Genomic DNA, 21,047 nt, shown 5'->3' with positions numbered 1-21,047 from the left:
CTACTGTGAGTTTCCCAACTGTAGCACTCGCTAAATGAACGGTAGCAATAACTGAGATGTTTCAAAACAAAGCACAAGATAATAGCTTGCTTGAATAGATTTAGATTTGTTGCTTGGGTGGACACATTTGCAATATTGCAATTTAAATCCATCTGGCTCATGACCTTGGCATGTCAAGGCCTTATTGTGCAGTCTGAGTTCTCCAGTGATTGGCACAGGGCGACCTGTCTGAGAGTCACTGGCACAAAAGCAGTGCACTTGACATGTCTGTGCAGGGGGTCGCATATGCTGCTGAATACAGCAAACTGGGAGAGATACTGGATATTCAAATCAGGTGTGACTTCTAGAAAGGATTTAGCAAATATCCTTGTGATTTTAATGATAGGGATTTAACATATGTGCACCAATCAGAGTGTTTAAACCACTAAACATGCAGTTTAAAGAATAATTTTGGCAACTAATGTACACTGAAAACCGATCTTATAGTACTCAGGGATGCACCAAACATGGCTGAACAAAAAGTGGAGACAAACAGACTGTCACACAGCAGGAGGGGCAGAGCATGGATTTTGGCAGAGACAGTCCAGCCATCAGAAGGGGTTTGTCTATAAGAGATAGACATGGTAACAGGGTGAGTCTAATGAAAATGTCTTATTTCACACCAAAATAAAAAAAATGAAAATTAGATTTTGCATAAAGAATATGAAGCCTCTTTTTTTATTTTCATGACAATTAAACCACATTTCTGTAATGCATTGCATGTTTTTGCACTGGAGCAACTGCATTTTTTTTTTTTTTACAATCATTTTTATCCTCAATGATTTTTTTACTATATAAGAGGAAACATTTTTTTGTAATATAATTGTTTTTAGTATTATATTATATAACAGAATGAGAACAAATACAACCATGATACTTTAAAAATAATGTATATGTAGTTATTTATTGTGCATTACAGTCATAAAAGTAAGATTTTTTGCATTTTGGCAATGACAATAGGAGTGCTTAATTGTCATAAAAATTTGTTTCAGCAAATTTTTTTCTCTGCTTTTGGGATGAATATATATATCTTTTTTTTTTTTTTTTGACTGTTTTCATGAAATTCACCCAGTAATTGAAGAAATGCGATATGCTAATAATCTAAAAAGCAAATAAACATGACTATTTTTTAAAGCATTTGAATATCCAGGCCATCAGGCGATAGTTAAGGAATATATGCAAGAAACACTGAAGAACGAAGACCAGCTGGAATAAAAATAAAGTCCAGTTAAAATTTTCTCAATGAGACATCTTATACATCCAGAAGGCCTCAAATCAGACCTTATATTTCAGTGTGCATCACACTGTGCAACAGGAAGTGCTCATATTTAGTCTGCTTAAAGCAGTTCTATTTTTAAAGTGGAGGTATGAGTATGTGAACCAATCTTCTGTTTGACCGTCTCGATGTGGAGCTTGAAATGCGAGGTGAGATACTTCAGGCATGAATAGTAACACTTATCTCAGTAGACCAGTTTTAGCCTGTTGGACAGTCATTAAATAAATAATACTCTTTCAAGAAAAACTCACAACAACACACATCCCTAAGTAGACGGAGGAACGACACATTGATTCTGAAAGGCTACACAGGTATACTTTCTGAGTCTGTGATAAAATGTAAGTCAGTTGAGTACAGAACAACTGGGGGAAAAAGACGTCCACAAACTTGTAACTCAAAGGCACGAACAACGACATTTTAAAAACCTCTTAACAAAAAACCTAAATCAGTATCATGAGTGTCAGTATTAGATTATCTTACAAAAGCATCAATCATTTTCAAATAACCTTTTTTTCTCTCGACATTTTGAAATGTAAACATGAAATAAAATGTGCCACGTTCATTAATCATAATTAAATGTGAAAGAAATTACCACCACCACAACTATGTAAAATATCATTAGCATTAGGTGCCGCTCTCGCACACTCTGGGTTTTCACAATCTACGACGGAGAAACATTCTGTCTGCTGATGATCTGCAACGACTCCACCTCTAACCGTACATTAGATAAGTCGGTTCTGAAATCTAATGTTCATCTCCAGAGAATTCATTCTTCTCGGCTAATTGGTTTGCATGTATTCGTATGGCTGTGAGTTACGAGAGATCTCCGTCTCCTGATTCAGCATCCGCATGCTCCTTACGTCTCCTTGCATCGAGATGGCATGCTTCCTTAAACAGTTGTAGGTCCAAGCTTAAGTATTGCCTGTTTCAATATCAACAAACCTCTGTTGACGTCAAATGAAGTGGGAATCTCTGATATGAGGATGAATGTATTGCCTGTTAAGGACGTACTGATTAGGCACACGTTTTGTTGCATTCATTTTTCTGTTGTTTGGGCACATGTTGCATGAGAGATGGGTCTGATTAGGTTGTGGGATTGCGGGAGAGGCTTACTGGATTCAGTGTCATTGGTGCAGCCACCAGGAGTTTAGGAACGGGACAGAAATGGGCCTCCATGGGAACGCACTGGAGGTCGATGGGTTCGGCGCTCAGTACCTCGGCGGCGTCTACTGGAAGACAGGTACAAACAACCCAGAGATAAGGAGGTGAACCTCTTACAGTCAAACGAGCTATATGCAAAGAGAATATAGTCAATTCTTATCTTATCTACTGGAATATCAAACCAGCATTTCATTTCGAAAATGAGAAAAAGAATTACAAGAGAATGAATAAATAATGTGCCATATTGCATTAGTTATCTTTAGACTGTGGGCACAGACCTGCAATTCCACAATCGTAATTTTGCAAGATGTATTTCAGCAAAATGCAAGCGAAGCAGGAAATGAGAGCTGACATCTCAGGTCTGCACAACATTATTCGTCTATACCTGTACTCCAGAATTACTATTAGATGCTAAACTAGAGCTGAAAACCACACAGAACATTTCGCAGCTTACATAATGCTCAACACAGGGTTCCTACACAATTTCCATTTCCAGACTTCTCTGTGGATTTTTTGGACCATATTTCATAATGAAAAATAAATGATTAAGGGTGTAACGATTAAAAGTTCGATTCCCAATATTGAATTCCCAATTTGATGCTCTCACAAAAACTAGTGTCACCAAAATGTCTGTAGTCGGTACTAGGGTTGTAACTAGGGATGTTCATTTTAACCGGTTAAACGTAAACCGACCGTATAGAATTTTGACCGATTAATACAATCAGTTAAACGGTTTAAAGAGTCATCTTTTAACATTTTTTTTTTAATTTATCAAAATATTTAAAAAGATTTGCTGCATGGTTAAAACACGCTACGCGTATAAAAAATTGTTTTTAGAGAAAAAAAAACACAAGTCGCATAGAAGTCGCATTTTATTATTTCATTCAGAAATAGGCTTAATGCCGACGCGAAATGTTTACAAACATTATAATAAACGCTGTAAACATAGCTAGGCTATTTTAGTTCCCCTCACTCCACAACAAAGCCTTTCAATTAACAGTATTTAGAAAAGAACAAGAATTAAAAATATAAGAAGCTATAGCAATATAAACGACAAGCCAAAACTAACTAATTTGGCTAAAACGAAACTGAAACCAACGTTGGGTCTCTCATTCGACACAAAATCAAATGTTTCCGTATTCGCGATGTATTTGAATGGCAAATTATTTATTATGTAGCCTACTTTACTCGCGCTCCAATATCCACGTGAAACAAAATGTTTTGCATAACATCATGGCGGTACGGTGATAACACTTAACGGCACAGATTTTACTACACATTTAAACTGAGCAGTGTGTTTTTTCCCATATGTTTGACTGACTGTATTTTATTATGATAATGAACAGGCTGCATTGTCAAGGTAGCAAAGCTTAACTGTGTGGCGCCGGCGCAATCACTTACATTTTTTCCTTCTAACAGTGGAAACAACTACTCCTTTTAGTCATAAAGATAATCGGAATTGTAAAAGGTTTGCCTTTATTTGTGTACATTCACAATAAAAACAAATCGTTGTGCTTTTGTAAAATAAGCCTAAAGAAAAATAGGATGCCGCTATTTGCTGTCTGGTTTCTTTTCGCGCAGCACAAAAATGAACCGAAACTCTGCATACTAGGCTACTTGTTACAGTTTTTCTTTCATTTTATTAATTTATTATTTAAGTAAAGATATATTTCGCATATAGGCCTATTTATTCATTATATATATATCCGCTCGCAAAATCGCTGCAGGTGCGTGATGTGATGCATGTGAATCCTCATGTTCTGTTGTTTGCATTGCATTGCATTGTATGTAAAATTAATCCCCGGGCGGTTGTCGGTTAGGAAAAATAACCGAAATGAACATCCCTAGTTGTAACGATATTCCGGTATGACGGTTTATCACGGTTTGAATGTACACGGTTATCATACCGTAAACATTTGCATATCTACGGTTTAAAAAAAGATGAATGAAAAAAAAATCTCACATGCAAAACGCATGCAACTTATTTCCGCTCGGCTGCTTCACTCTGCCTTCACTTGGCTCCTTACCGTTACACGCATGTGCAGCGGAGAAAATGACAGAGACAGAGATAATATCTAATCTCCATCGCCGCCGAAAAAAAGTTAATATCTGCAGTATGGGAATACTTCGGATATTTAAAAAAACCTTCAATCCTTGAGGACGGATCCAATTTGCAAAAAATGTGGACGCAAAGTGGCTGCAAAAGCAGGCAATACATCCAACATCTTCGCTCATATTCGTGGACACTATCCCTCCATGCAGATAAAGGTATGTCGCATTAATAACAAGTTATAAGTTAAGGCCGTATGATTTCCGTGAAACAGAGGGAATCCTAGTGCAGTCGTGAACATGGAATTTACAGTATAAAGAGGATGTCACGTAAAACGCGTAATCGGATGGATGGATAAATCTAAAGTAGTTATGATATGTGTCTGTGAATATTAAAGCGGAAAGAGACTGCTATATGAATAATCTGCTTGTTTCTGCATGTCTCTGAGTGGCGCCGTTTTATCTACTGCATACTGAAGTGCGCATACATAAATGGTGTTTTCAGCGTCTAAGATACATAAACATGAACATCAGCAGAGCTGCTCTGAGAGAAAACGTAAATAAACATTTCCTAGTTTTATTTGAGAAAAACCATTGTCAAATACACTCTGAAACTAAAGGTCCGCTACAACCCATCAAAATAAACGTTCAATTTAATTTGAAATTATGACAGAAATATATTAGCATTGTACAATGTACTTCAAAGTTATAATAACAACAATAATAATATTCTTTATAATAAAATAATTTATTTAAACATTGTTTTCAAGGAATATCATGTTTGTCCATGTTTTAACTTTGCCAAAAATAAAAGGAGTTGTAAATTTTCATTTAAAAACATTAATTAAAATGTTAAAGTGTGATATAGATATACATAAGGTGTACGGTTTGATTTTTTTTATTGTTTTATTAAATGAATAAATTTTTTCAGGAGGGAGACTTCAATACTTTCATTAAAATGGTTTCAAGTTTGTTGTAATAAAGGATTTGTTCACTTAAATAACTTGTTCTTATTCTTTTAAGAGTCATTGTTACTGATAAGAATTATTGTTTAATATATACCGTGATAACCGTGACATTGTCTGAGACGATTATCATACCGTGAAAATCTCATACCGTTACAACCCTAGTCGGTACCAATATCAGTAACATTTCCTGGTTCTCGGTACCATAGCAAAAACTACTGGAACTACCTAACTATATTATTTAACTATTAAAAAATTACAAATATTAAATAAATTAAATTAGTTAATTATTAATGCTAATAATAAGTAAATAACACATTAAAACTCAATGTTTTAATGTATTATTCTAATGTTTTTCAATTAAGTAAACATTGCTTTAAAAACGTCAAGTAAAAACTCATTATATAGAACAAGGGACAAGTCTAATAGTCTTTATTTATACTTCAAGATAATTTTTTTCAGATTTTTTTTGTCCCATCCGCTGCTATGGTTATCAATGTGACAAGCGTCGCAATTTCGGATTCAATCCCGCATTTAAATATGATTACGGAAATGTGCAGTGTGTACTTAGCAGCAATGAAAAAATAAAACTTTTTTCCAATTGAGCATGAAAAATAAAATAATGTTGGTTATAATGAAAGGATTTGTGAACTTTAAAGCGTGCGCTGAATAAATACTTGAGCGTTTTGAGCAATATTTAGCAGATTCTTAACTTAAATATATGTCTGGCCATTGTGTACATGAACTCAACAGACATGGCTGTGATTCGCTACAATGCTCAACGCTTCAAAAACACATTGTAAATAGAAACCTTTGACGCTCACAAATTCGCCAAGCACAGGGGCAACGGTGAGTATAAATATTCATAATTCTGCTGAGCTAAAAATATAGGATAATGTTTGACACGCTTTCACACTTTCATGAAAAACAGAATGGGGCACATCTGGAAACACAAACTTTTTCAATACTCTATTTTCTTTTTTTCCATATATATCCAGATGTGGAAATTACTAAAATCAATTCCATACTTTTCCATACTGTGTAGGAACCCTGTAAACAATCCACAATGTAACTCTTTAAGAAATGAAGAGGCAAGCAAAACATGTCCTTTCTGCAAAAAGTTTGACCTGGTCAAGCTTGTTGCTCGCCTATGATTCTGCAGAACACATTAACTAAACAGCCTCCTCACATTATATACTCTGAACTCAAACAATGAAGAAAGGACAAACAAAAATTCAGAGAACTGTCATCTAAAAACAGACACCCACATCCTATTCACAGAAAAACACAGACACATATACCATCTCACTCTAATGTGAGCCACAGAAACAACTTGCTCCAGTGCAAAATTCTTAAAACACGGTGAAGGGGGAAGAAAAGACAATAAACCTTTGAGCTTTAGTCCTTAAGGAGATAATTTGCTCAAAAATGAAAATTCTGTCATCATTTACTCGCCCTCATGTTGTTCCACATTTTCATTCTTCTGTGGAGTGCAAAAAGCAGTGTTTTTTTTTAAGTATCATTGCACTGCTTATTTATACAAAAACAGGTCATAGTGACTACATCTGTTAATCTTCAAAAATGACAGAAAAAATCCCAAACTAACACCAAAATGATCAATTCAATCCATACCAGTTGAATTGAACTTGAGAATCGAATCAGTCCAATTCATGAATAAATCATTCAACTCATTCATTAAAAAGAACTAACTCAAAAATAAATAAATACATTCAAAACAATAATTTAAGTAATCTGGGAATCTAATCAAACAGTTCATTGAAAAGAACTGACTATCTTATCATATAAACTATCATTTAACTTCAGAAGACTTGGAATAAAATTGTACAGGCTACTTATAAAGTGCCTCTTGTTGTTGTTGTTTTTTTTTCCTTAATGTGGTCACTATAACCTGTTGTTGTATGGAAAGAGCTGGCTAATGATTCATTATTAATGTCTAATGTTGTGTTCCATGGAAAAAAGTAAGTAATTCATGACAGAAATGTCATTTTTGGGTGAACTGTTGCTTTAAATGTAGCTGTTTGCTCTCTAATACAGTGAAGACACTGAAACAGACCGACAGAGATGTGAACACACACACAGACACATGGTGGAACTGGGACATTGTGCTAAAGAGGTAAAGAGGCTCCTCACTGGTCCATAGAGAACTCAATGACTCAAGGCCGTCATGTTCTGCCATTTGGAATCAGTTGCATTAACATTTTTGCATCAACAGTTTTTCATATATATAAACACAAAATAATTATTGTCTATGGACCAGAGTCGGATGCCTTACAGCTGTAAAAACGAGAGGCCAAAATGAAGGGGCAAACCTGGTTGGAGTTGGCTGATTCAGCAAAAGGAACATTGGTGACTGGGGTCGTAGCCGACGAAACAGTGGAAGTGGTGGCACCGTGCATCATGGGAACTTTTTTCAGGCGAGTCAGACAAGAAACAAGGGAAGGGGGAAGGTGGAGGGGAGGAGGAATGTTATGAGTACCATGACATAATATGCCAGAGGAACAGGCTGAGTCATGGCAACTACGTCTTCATGTACTGCAAAGATGATGTATTCACTTAAGAACAAACATGCAAACAGAACTTTAAAACATTTTGTTGCATTACGTTTTAGCTTAGAGAGTTTTATCCGATCACCATTACATTTAGATAAAACTATTAAGGGTAAAATAAAAACATGGCCGTCATCAAAATCACACACATTTGGAACAGACAGGAACGCCTGACTGTCATATTTTGATGGGGGATAAATGGATAAATATACAGTAGGGGAAAAGAAGGGGAATGTAAATATGCAGTTCATTCCCATTCAAATATTGCCTTATAATAATATGACACTTTACTCCTTTGGTTTTGAGTTAACCTGATAATGAATGACATAATCATTCTAAAACACCTGTAAATATGAATTAAGAATTTAATCTAATAAAACCAGCTAAAGAGATAAAGGTCATATTATAGGGAAAACTGCAAATGAACACAGAATGATATGTACACAGCAAGTGCATCACAGATGTCAAATAATGTCATAAAAATAAAAAATACAGACATGCGCACAGGCACACACTTGCACACTCACTGGTTCAGCACAGATCTAGTGTTTTGATTGGATTGTTACCCAGCTAAATGACTGTTAAGGACAAATTTAACTTGGCTAGCTAAAAAAAAAAAAGATCACTGTTCATCTATGGGCATTGAAATGTGTGTGCAACTGCATTTCTGCTAAACTTAGTTTGGGAATATTAACACTAAAAGTGAGCAGAAACTTGAGGGGTGATTTCTACCTTTCTAAACAGGTAAATGGTGAGTGTGTGTGTGTGTTTGTGAGGGGAGGGGACCTAGACTCTACCCTCACCAGTATATCCAGGCCCTAACAGGTAACGGCTTTGGGGGGCCCTGCAGCTGGTCCAGTCCCGCCTCTCCCAGCGGCCATCTGTCATTAGGCCTGGGGGTTTGAAAAGGCCTATAATAGATTTTAGGGAGTGAGGGAAAGGAGAGGATGAGGAGGAAAGGGCACAAAGAAAAAGGAACCAGTCTTAATGAGTCTCTCTGAAGGCTTTTGGCCTTGCTTGTTTGTGCCCGCACTGTGCCGTCAGCTGCACACAAAATCACACGCACACATGCATGCACAAACGCATACGACAAGCTGAAATAACGAACAAATGATAAGAAGCAGTGAAAGCAGACAGGTTGGGTGTAAATGCAGTGACAGACAGGACAGGTTTGGGATTATAGTTTGAGACCTAATGAGGAAAATGACTGTGCAAGGTGCACATGTTAAGCTGTCCTTGTCATTTTCAATACTGAACATTAAATATGTCTTGTATTGATGTTATAAGGTGTTTCTTTGACTATGAGCACTTTTTTGTCCTTTCTCCTGAAAGTCATGAGCATTTTCATCACATCCCAAACAATGTGTTTAACAGTATTCTTTGGTAAAAAATGAAGATGACAGAAATGAATTGCTAGACTATATATACCACAAAAAAGAGTCACAAAACAAATATTCTCTTCACAAGTGATATATATATTTTGGATTAATAATTAAATTTGATTAATAATTTTATTTAAAAATAATCTGATTAATAATTAAAATGAAAACAGTTTATGATATTTAAATAATTAAGTCATAATCATCATCGTTTTTTTGTCTTTTTATCCTCAGTCACGAGCATTTCCATCATATCCCAAATTACATAATGTGTTTAATAGCATTGTTTGGTGGAAATAAAATGTTAAAACATTTTTTAAATAAAGTGGCCAAAGCCTTTGTCTTGCTAAGGTTAATTTTACAGCTGGCATTTAATTGCATAATTTCAAAAAACAGCAGCTAGACTAAAAAATGCCACACAATAAAAATATTCTGTTCAAAAGAGATATTTAACTTGATTTAATTTTTAATTTTTTACTTTTTTATTATTTCTTACTTTTATTTATTTAATTAGTAGCTGTAAACAATGCAGTCATAATGTGTTAATGATTCATAATTATTTCCACAATTATTTAGAATTGAAATGGAAATGGTTTATGGTAATATATTTATAAAGGTTTATAATATTATTTCTTTGTTTAGATTAACCACAATTGTGAAATGTAATAATTCATATTGTTTCATTTTATGATGATATGTCATGTTTTGGATTGAATGTATGGGTCTGGGACAAATGTAAAACAATGAAATCTAGACATGTAGAATAGACATGTGAAAAGTAGCAAAAATTAAGGGATGGTAAGTTTTAACAAAAACAAAACAAAACACCAAACCAAAAAAAACCCAACCTAAACCAAACCAAACCAAGCCAAGCCAAGCCAAAACAAAACACCAAACCAAAGAACAATGCCAAATCAAACTAAACTAAATCAAACTACACCAACCTACCCTACACCAAAATAAAATTAACTACACTAAACTAAACTACACCAAACTAAACTTAACTACACTAAACTAAACAATGCCAAATCAAACTAAACCAAACTAAACTAAACTAAACTAAACTAAACTAAACTAAACTAAACTAAACTAAACCAAACCAAACCAAACAATCAAACAAAACAAAACAAAACTAAAATCAAAACAAAACATGAAAAAAATGAAGGGATGGTAAGTTTAAACAAAAAACAAAACACCAAACCAAACCAAAGAAAACCCAACCTAAACCAAATCAAACCAAAACAAAACACCAAACCAAACAATAAACAAACCGAACCAAACCAAAGAAAAACCAACCTAAACCAAATCAAACCAAAACAAAACACCAAACCAAACAATAAACCAAACCGAACCAAACCAAAGAAAACCCAACCTAAACCAAATCAAACCAAAACAAAACACCAAACCAAACAATAAACCAAACCGAACCAAACCAAAGAAAACCCAACCTAAACCAAATCAAACCAAAACAAAACACCAAACCAAACAATAAACCAAACCGAACCAAACCAAAGAAAACCCAACCTAAACCAAATCAAACCAAAACAAAACACCAAACCAAACAATAAACCAAACCGAACCAAACCAAAGAAAACCCAACCTAAACCAAATCAAACCAAAACAAAACACCAAACCAAACAATAAACCAAACCGAACCAAACCAAAGAAAACCCAACCTAAACCAAATCAAACCAAAACAAAACACCAAACCAAACAATAAACCAAACCGAACCAAACCAAAGAAAACCCAACCTAAACCAAATCAAATCAAACCAAAACAAAACACCAAACCAAACAATAAACCAAACCAAAGAAAAACCAACCTAAACCAAATCAAATCAAACCAAAACAAAACACCAAACCAAACAATAAACCAAACCAAAGAAAAACCAACCTAAACCAAATCAAATCAAACCAAAACAAAACACTAAACCAAACAATACACCAAACCAAAGAAAAGCCAAACTTAACCAAAACAAAAATCTAAACAAAACAAAAGTGTCCACAGCTGAAGAAACACCCCATGATACATGGCTGGGGCTGCTGGGAGTTAATATCGTGGATCACCTTCCTGTCTGTCACATATCTGAGATGTTGCTGTAAGGTAACCGCTGATCCAGAAAGACTGGGAAGTGACCTACCAATGCCTCCAGATGGAGCCATGCAGAATACGGAGCCTGCAACACCATGCACAAAGAGCCCAGGAGAAGAGAGACCGAGGAGGATGGAGGAGTGGAAGCAGAATGAGAACAAGACAAAACAACTTTAGAGTTAGTGACACACAGTGAAAGAGCGATGACCGTCATTATGGGCAACATGGTGGCGAGATGGAGACAAGGACACAAAGCAGGGAGAAACCAAGAGGAAATGAATCATGCTGGTGGAAAGGTCCTCATCAGGAAGGGGATGTTAATCTGGATGCCAATTTGTTGTTGTGCTGATACGCTTTCTTGTCTTGTCATCTGAGCCTAATGCTAACAAGTTCGGTTTGATTTTTGCAACAGCATTCACAACACATTTACATTTCGAAATGTGCCTTATATTGTAGTTAAACAGAAAATTCAGCAGGATAAAATCTAGGATTGGGCTTCATTTCATCCATCAGGATTTGATTGAATTAGGAAGATTAGGAAGGGGCAAAAATTTATTAGTTAGGCTATGATACATCTACTGTTATGTCAATAGTAAAAAGCAACAGAGAAAACTATTTTCTTGCTTTAAAATAACATGCACTGCATAATCAAGCACAAAACCTTTATTTAAAAAAGGGCCTATTTTGATTTCATGTTGCCTATAAAGACTCATGAAATGGAGGTTTTCTTTCCTGTGTTGATGTATTTGCTACTGAAACAAAATGTTTGGGTGGGGTATTTTTTATACTGCCAATATAACGTAGTTTACGTCACAGCTGTGAAACATTATTTGCTACACTGTAATGTTAGTCAATGGCAGGTGGAATCAGAGGAATATTTTCAGCCTAGGGAGCATCTTATTGGAAAAAAATCTGTGTAGTACAAAATGAGTCATCAAATTTTTTTTTTTCCATTTTCACAGAAGAGAAAGACTGTTAATTTTAAAAGATCTGTAATTTGAAGAGATCTGTTAGTTTTGTCATCTTATAGGAAGCACTAGCATGTAGCTAGTCTTAAAAGTAATCGAGTGCTGCAGGGATGACATATTTTTGTAGGCCAAAACCCAGAAACTACTTAGCATTTTAGCACATCCAGTTCCATCGTCCTGAATTTAATGTTTGTTTTTTTTTTAATTACATTTTTTTTGTTAAATAAGGTCTGTGATTAACACAAGCTCAAGATATTTTAAGTTTTATTCTATGACATACAATATGTCGGATAAAGCCCCTTGAGCTTTATTTAAAGCTTTTACTTTCCAACAGCTTTTAATACAGAGGTTGTTTGGGACATTAAACGTCATCACAACGAACAGGTAAAATCATCTACTCACTAATCTGCTTTTACAACCGGATTTTGTTAATAACCACGCACATGGTAGCTATTCAACCTTAAGCTTAATGGTAGTGACATTGAAGTCATGTGACTGTGATGCAGTTCTTTTATAGCATGTGTTTAGCTTTTCAGTTCTGGTGATTGTATTTACACTTCAAAATTCATCAAAGCTGCGTTAATTTCTGATGATTATCATGATGAACAAGGATCCTATACCATTGTTGGTCACAGAGCTTATTTTCTGCAATATTCCAAAACCAATTGAAAAATCCTATTGAGCTTGTGTCAAGGGAACCAGGGTGATGCTAACTTACAGGTTGACCTACATAAATATGAATATGTCAATCACTGCAGCACTCTATAGACTTGGATTAAAAGCCACAGAGCTCCTACTTTGATTTCACCGGGTCTTTAAAACTGGGTGGCAAACGTACTGCAACTATCCTCTTTTTAAGGCCGAAGGGTCGCTGCTACAGTCATTTAGGCAAAATACAATCTAGCTTTTTTTTACTGATTATGTGAGAATAGTGAACATAGTGCAGTGCAGCATCAGAAAAAGAGTAGCTAATGCTCAGGTGCAGGTGCATGAGGAGACGCAGGACTGTATGCATCATGGGACTAATTAGCATGACATGTGCATAGGGTGGACTACTATGAGATAAAGAGAGCAAGTGGGCCTACAGGGAGAGAGATGGCAAGCAGAAAAGTGCTCAAGTCCTTGTCTAGCCAGGCACTTTGTCTTTAAAGTGCTGTATGTATGCAAGCCAAACTATTACAGGAATATGGTGATATTAGAGCGCAGCTCAGGGGGAATCATCTGTCTGCGTGAGCTCACCTGTGGGAATGAACGCTGGCTGCTGCAGCTGCATGCTGGCCAAAGCCTGCTGGTAGTGGAACATGCTGGGGTTGAAGACGGCAGTCGCGCCGTTAGTCTTCTCCAGGGTCGGTCTCTTTGGTAGCTGTTGCATGGCTCCTGGTGGCAGAGCCTAAAGTGATCGGGATGACAAAGAAGAAAGAGGAAAAAACAAAAAGAAAAAGAAAGATGGTGGGCAGAGGAAGACATAAAAGATAGCCATGATACTGAGCTACAGGAAATTTTGTACCGTGTGTGTTCCTGTCCATTCATGAAAATACATCTGACATACTGTGTATTTGTCATTGTAAATGTTGCAAATCATGTTTTATAAATAAAATAATAAAACATTATCAAAACATTGATGGAGATGTATTTGACTACTTTTAGGATGCATCAGAAAAACGTATAAATAATTTTTTCTATACTGGTGGGGACTTAAATCTGAATACACACCAACTCATGGGGACTTGTGTCACTGTGGGGACATAAATTGAAGTCCCCATGGGTACAGAAGCTTATAAATCATACAGAATGAGTTTTTTTTTAAGATTGTAAAAATGCAGAAAGTTTCCTGTAAGGGGTAGGTTTAGGTGTAGGGTTGGTGTAGGGCGATAGAAAATACAATTTGTACAGTATAAAAACCATTACGCCTATGGGGAGTCCCCACAAGGATAGTGAACCAGACGTGTGTGTGTGTGTACCTGTTTTTCTATTCTGGTGGGGACTTAAACCTGAATACACACAGACTCATGGGGACTCATGTCATGGTGGGGACCTAAATTGGGGTCCACGGGTAAACAGGCTAATAAATCACACAGAATTATTATTTTTTTTAAATCTAAAAATGCAGAAAGTTTCCTGTAAGGGGTAGGTTTAGGTGTAGGGCAATAGAAAATACGGTCTGTACAGTAGAAAAACCATTACGCCTATGGAGAGTCCCCACAAGGATAGCAAACCAGACATGTGTGTGTGTGTGTGTGTGAAGTTCAAACTTTTAAACAGTACCGAGTGTACATACTACCAAACAGTGTTGGGGGTAACGCATTACAACTACCGTGAATTACGTAACCAGATTACTTTTTTCAAGTAACTAGTAAAGTAGCACATTACTTTTAAATTTACAATGAAATATCTAAATTACTTTTTCAAATAAGTTACTTTGTTTTACAATTTATTTACTGACACCTCTCCTGCAGTGAAATTGTGAGTGAGGTGCAGAGGCACTTCCTTCAGCGTGAGGCTTATTAATTTCACTTTTGGTGTAAAAGGGTCTTTACAGTTGCCAAAAATATAACTTTTGGGTATTTTGTTATTAAAAAACAAGTAAGCAAGCCCAGCCCAGGTGACAAAAAGTAACGCAAAAGTAATGTAATGCATTACTTTCCATAAAGAGTAACGAAGTAACGCAATTAGTTACTTTTTTAAGGAGTAGCGCAATATTGTAATGCATTACTTTTAAAAAGTAACTTTCCCCAACACTGCTGCCAATATATAATCATATATATAGTTATGAGCTTGATAAATATTTTCAAAGAAGGTTGAGAAAATAAATCTGCCTTGTTTATTCTTTTGATCTTTCATTCAAAATATTCATAAAAATCTAACCTTTAATTGATGCAAAACAATTTAAAGTGGGGGAAAATTTCATTATGAAATAAACGTTTTTCTCCAATCCATTTTGGTCACAATTATTGGCCTCATTTTATTTAATATTTTTTTGCAATATCCATTTGCTGAAATAAGAGCAATATAAGTGTCACGTGTGTGTTTCCGTTTGCCCCAATTTGGTCTAATTCCTGTTTCCGTAATTAGTTAATCTTCGTTCATTTAGATCACCTGTGTTGTGTTAATCATCTCGTTTGCTCCTTAGGTTTCCTGTCTTCATAAGCCCTCAGTTTCTGTTAATTTCTTTGTCTTGGATTAATGTTATTTTGAATGGTCTTAGTGAGTTGATGCTTATTAAAAACCCCTTTACTTCTACTTTGAGTGCTTTACTACAACCACGACCGCGTGACAATAAGAGTCTTCTCCTTTAATGCCTGAGGAATTTGGAGAACATCTGGCAAGAGATCAGAGACCATTCTTTTATGCAAAAGCTCTCCATATCCTTCAAGGTTCATGTTAGTACACCCTCCTCTTCAGTTCACAGTAATTTTCTATAGGGTTCAGATCAGAGGACTGGTGGCCATGGCAGCACGATTATTTTGTGCTCCGTGACCCAGTTGTGCTTAGTTTTGGATCATTGTCCTGATGGATGATCTAACCTCAACCTATTATAAGATTTCTAGCAGAGACCGTCAGGATTTGATTTTTATTTATTTTTTTTTATCTATTGGTATCTGATAGAATCCATGATTCCAATATCTGAACAAGATGTTCAGAACCTCTGTTAGAAAAGTAGGCACAACTTTAAAGATCCAGCAGAATATTTAACCGTGGACATTGGGTACTTTTTTTTTTTTTTTACCAGTGTGTTCCTCATATTTATACTTTTTTATTTTATTTTATTATTATTTTTTTTTTAATATATATATATGTCATGGCTGGACAATTTCTTGTTTGTAGTCACCCTGGTGTGCCAAAATAAATATGAATGGGAATATGAACGGGTGCTAATAATTGTGGCCAACGTTTATTGGAGAAAAACGGTCCACATTGACCACAACTGTATATTTCTATTCTATATAGTTTCCACAAAAATATTAAATGGTAACTGTTTTAAACCTTGATAATAAGAAATGTTTCTTGAGCAGCAAATCAGCATATTATAATGATTTCTGAGGGATCATGTGACTGATGCAATGTCTGCTGAAAATTCAGGAATAAGTCACATTTTAAAATATTTGCAAATAGAAAACAGCTATATAAAGTGTAACGATATTTCATTTTCTCTTAGGAATGTAATGTGTGTGTGTATACATATTTTTAGAAATGTAATGTGACTAGGATTATTTAACAGTATTTAAAGTTTAATTACACAGATTTCCTCAGCTAGTTTGTGACAGCTAGTGCTGATCTCTTGTATACTCATCAACTCCTATTCTATCAAAATAAAAAATAAACCGTCCAAACTGAATCTTGTTGACTGACTAGTTTTAACACAAAGTGAATATATATATATAATGGTATGCTGTGCTTCTTCTCTGGCAAATATTTGGGTCTGCTTCTCCATTTTTCTAAAAGCGGCGTCAGACACATGCAGCCTTGCATGAGGAAGAGCGATATCAGAAAGAGAAATTGAGGTGAGGCGTCCTTATCTGCCTCTGATAATTAAACACAGAATGCTCAGTCTAGATGAAGGCATAAAAAGGAGGATGTACGGCTGTCTTCCACTGTGTAATTCTGTCTGAAGACTGATATGCAACATGATAAGAGCAAGGTCAGCAGGAAAGAGGATATCTGTGATTCACTAACCGAGGGATGATGGGGGAGCAGTCCGACCTCATGATTTACATGAGTGAACTCAATCCCAAAACCCAATAATAATGTGCTGTACTGTATAGACCTCAACAGTCGGTTCCTGAAGTAAAAATCTCAATCCAGATCTGATATTAAACAATGCATAAACCTTTTAATAAAGACCACCTATGAGCTCTAAGGTTATTAAGAGGTTGATGTATGTTTCTGTAGATTGCATAAGCCAGTGATTTAAACTTCACTGAAAACAATTGCTTAACTGCCAAATTAATTACAGATGGGGTATGGCACTACCCACAATTCCATAGTGAGATTCACCAATCTGAAGGTTGTTTCCATGGCAATGAGAACTGCAAACTCCACAACATCATTTTTTTTGTATCTATATTATTACGTAGCCTACCTAGCCTTACCTTGTTAGTTATTAATAGATGTTGTAGTGTAAGAGCGGAAAATAAGTTTTCTAATTAGAAAATGCATAAAAAAGTTCATCAATCACTCATCCTCATGTCATTCCAAACCTAAATGGCTTTCTTTCTTCTGTGGAGCATTTTTTGAGAAATGTCCCAAGTGTTTTTTGTCCATACAATGAAAGTCAATGGTCACCAACATTCTGTTCCACAGAAGAAATAAAGGTTTGGAATGACATGAGGCTGAGTAAATGATGACAGATTTTCCATTTTCAAAGAAAACATCCTTTCCTAGTAAATAATGGGATGAGTATTAATTAATCCCTCATTAAAAACAAGACTGGATATGACATTTCTGGCCAATACTTACGAGCTGAAAACTATTTTCATGTAATGGCATATTTAACCTCTAAAACGCTGATATAACAGTTTTTCTAAATAAATTAAAAATAAATATTAATAACTAAAATCAATCATTTGAAATGCTACAATTTGAATTTGCATCACATTATAAAGTACAGTATTAAAATGAATATTTATTTTGAAATTTGCTAAAGATTACATTTAACAGCGTTAATTTTAAGTAAGTGTTAGATGAAGGCAAAGGTCATCTAAATGTAAAAATAGAAGAAATGAGCATGAACAATTAAATATTATCTATTCACGAACAGCTTGTAACACTCCAAAGAGAAAGGAAAACTTGAAATCGCATCATATGACCCCTTTAACTAATACATAAAGAACTATTATTGGATGATAGCCAATATGGTACTCATATAAACTTATTTTGCATCTTTATTAAAGATTTTAAATACATTCTTGCGTCTGTCTTTTTTCCGATTTTCAAAATGTAATCAAATGATAGCGATTCCTCTCTGAGCTAGTTGGTTTGGTTCAAAGTTTCTTAAGTTCCTGTGGAGAAAATACTTCTAGAACCCAGACTACAAATTTATTCAAGTGTCATTTCACTTCTAAGATGTTGATTAGTTTACACAGAAATTGTGGCTGGTTTCTTGCAGCACTAACACTTTCACCCAAAACATAAACTATATGCAAATGAGCTATTAGAAATTAACAAATCAGCAAACAATATTAAAAAAAGACACAAAAATGGGTGTAAGATGAATATACCAGATTGAAAGTTGGTTGCAGGCTGCGCTTCAGAGGATGCACTGAGGGCTGGATAAGCGAGCAGTGACCACATGACGATGGCAAACCAATCAACGACAGTAGACATAAACACGAGACAAGAGAATGAGCCGTGAAGGAAACAGATGCAGCTGAGGTTAGAGAGAAAGCTGGGTAATAAGCTTGTAGGACAACAAAGAGAGCTGTGAGGATGTAAAGACAATCAAGCAGTGTTCAAAAAGAATGACAGCATGAACCGAGAGGGAGTCAAATAAAGCCAACATATGATAAAGCCTCAGGCAGACCAGGTGACTGCAGGAAGCAGAGGAGGATTTTTGGATAACGTCCCCACATCTGTGCACTGTAAATAAACCTTTGTAGAAATGTTACATGATAAGACTTGGGAGACTAGGATAAAAATGACACATTATTAAAGAGAAACTGTCTGCAGTAGACTCTCGGGTGAGAGGCTGCTAACTAGTGGAGGTTTCTGTTGGAATGAATTGCTTGTTTTTTCCTTTCTTATCATTTATCTCTCCTGCACCTGCACTGCAGACACCGTTTGCAACCGATCACTGAGCCCAGGTCTTCATGCATCACACAGGAGACAAAGAGCTCGCCTGCAGACACACACACACACCCTCCTGCGGGGGATCTGAATTATTTAATAAACTCCTGAACCTCACATTGAAGGTATGTGGAAAGTGAGTTATAAATACACACACCTTCATCTGACACTAGTAAAGCTTACTGAAAATGGCATCCTGGCAAAAACTAAGGCTGCTGGTCACTTAACTCTAGATTACTCCAGTGGCACTGTTCCTGTAATGTGTAGTGACTGCTGCCTTGGATAAAACCAGATGCTAAAATGGCCCAGTGTGACATGAGATGTGATAAATTACATATTACAAAAAAATTTACCTATACTTCATTTTCCACCAAAATGGTGTAGTGACGTAACTTACTACATAACACATAGTGCATTGTGGTCTTTGTTTGCGAGACTTATGAGTTTGAAAACTAATTTTAACATCACAAGTAATTGAATTCAGTGTTTATGATTATAAGCTGCATAAGCTGATGCAACAGTGAGAAGTTAAAATGAAATAAATTAAAATCAAACTAATACAATCCAAAGATATCTAATGATGCATACACTACCGTTCAAAATTTGGGGGTCAGTACGTTTTTTTTTTCCATACTTTTATTAAGCATTCATGCCTTAAATTGATCATAAATGAGAGTAAAGACATTTATAATGTTAACAAAGATTTCTATTTCAAATAGATGCTTTTGAACTCTAGCTATTTATCAAAGAATTCAGAAAAAATGTGTCATGTTTTCACTAAAATATCAAGCAGCACAACAATGTTTTCAGCAATGTTGATAAAAAATGTTTCTTGAGTGAATCAGAATATTAGACTGGGATCATGTGACACTGAAGACTGGAGTAATGATGCTGAAAATGCATTACCATCACAGAAATAAACTACATTTCAAAATATATGCACATTATTGTCAATTGTAATAACATTTCCATAATATGACTGTTTTTCTATAAACGCAGTCTAGGTGAGCGGCAGAGACTCAAAAACACAAAAAACCCTTACCGACCCCAAACCTTTGAATGGTGTGATGCAATATCATTGAATAACGAATGGTAATCATGAATGTTATTAATAATGAATGTCATTAATAATGAATATGTCAGACTCTGTTCCATGTTTTGTGTGTGTCCTGCTCCCCACGTGCCTTCCCATGCCCTTATTTGGTTAGTTTCCTGTTCCTGTCCTGATTAGTTTAGTTAATTTGTCCCAGGTGTTTCCCTTGATGTTTCATTGCTCCCAGGTGTGTCTCGTCATCCCCTCCTCCTGTGTGTATTTAAAGTGTTCCCAGTCCCTAGTTCTCTGTCCGCTGTTGAACGTCTTCCTGTGTTCGTCTCCCTTGGTTCCTTGGTGCAAATAAAGTCTTGTCAACATATTCTCCAGCGTCTCCTCGTTCCTCGTGTGTGTGCAACGTGACAGAACAGCGGACCGAACAGTAAGCGGCATCCCTTCCCCGTGTTTGATTTCCGGTTTTTGTAAGTTTTTGTTTTGCCCTTTTTTTCCGTGCGCTCCTCCACGTCCCCATATGGAGGAGCGGTTAATGTTCATCTCAGTGGCTCAAGCGAGCCCAGACCCCGTCGTCTTCGCGAGGGCGTTTGTGCCGCTCGCCCTCGCCAGCTCCCTCGAGGGTGAAACCCTCGCGACGCTGTTCCGGATCGGGACGACGTTCCACCATCCCACGGAGCTCCCAGACACCACCAACCTCGGCTGGAAGGATACAGTCATCCGGTG

At 36.0% G+C, this 21,047-nt stretch overlaps 1 protein-coding gene across 7 annotated transcripts in view; it reads right to left on the bottom strand.

Moving 5' to 3' along the window:
• Positions 1–1,835: 1,835 nt before the first annotated feature.
• LOC107661388 (muscleblind-like protein 3) overlaps positions 1,836–21,047 on the bottom strand; it is a 53,377-nt gene continuing 34,165 nt past the window's right edge. For 2 of the 7 annotated variants that reach the window (XM_016450940.1, XM_016450942.1), the window contains 6 exons: positions 18,715–18,762; positions 13,736–13,886; positions 11,578–11,613; positions 8,861–8,968; positions 7,821–7,915; positions 2,438–2,541 (listed from right to left, as the gene is read on the bottom strand). In XM_016450940.1, coding sequence (XP_016306426.1) covers positions 2,524–2,541; positions 7,821–7,915; positions 8,861–8,968; positions 11,578–11,613; positions 13,736–13,886; positions 18,715–18,762 — 456 coding nt within the window. In that variant the 3' untranslated portion in view covers positions 2,438–2,523. Of the gene's footprint in view, positions 2,542–7,820; positions 7,916–8,860; positions 8,969–11,577; positions 11,614–13,735; positions 13,887–18,714; positions 18,763–21,047 lie in introns of all 7 variants that reach the window. The other 5 variants (XM_016450943.1, XM_016450947.1, XM_016450944.1 and 2 more) reach the window with 5 other exon arrangements.

Source organism: Sinocyclocheilus anshuiensis, unplaced genomic scaffold, assembly GCF_001515605.1.
Source record: "Sinocyclocheilus anshuiensis isolate Anshui unplaced genomic scaffold, SAMN03320099.WGS_v1.1 scaffold635, whole genome shotgun sequence".
NCBI lineage: Eukaryota > Metazoa > Chordata > Actinopteri > Cypriniformes > Cyprinidae > Sinocyclocheilus > Sinocyclocheilus anshuiensis.
This window is presented reverse-complemented; position numbering and strand designations above follow the sequence as displayed.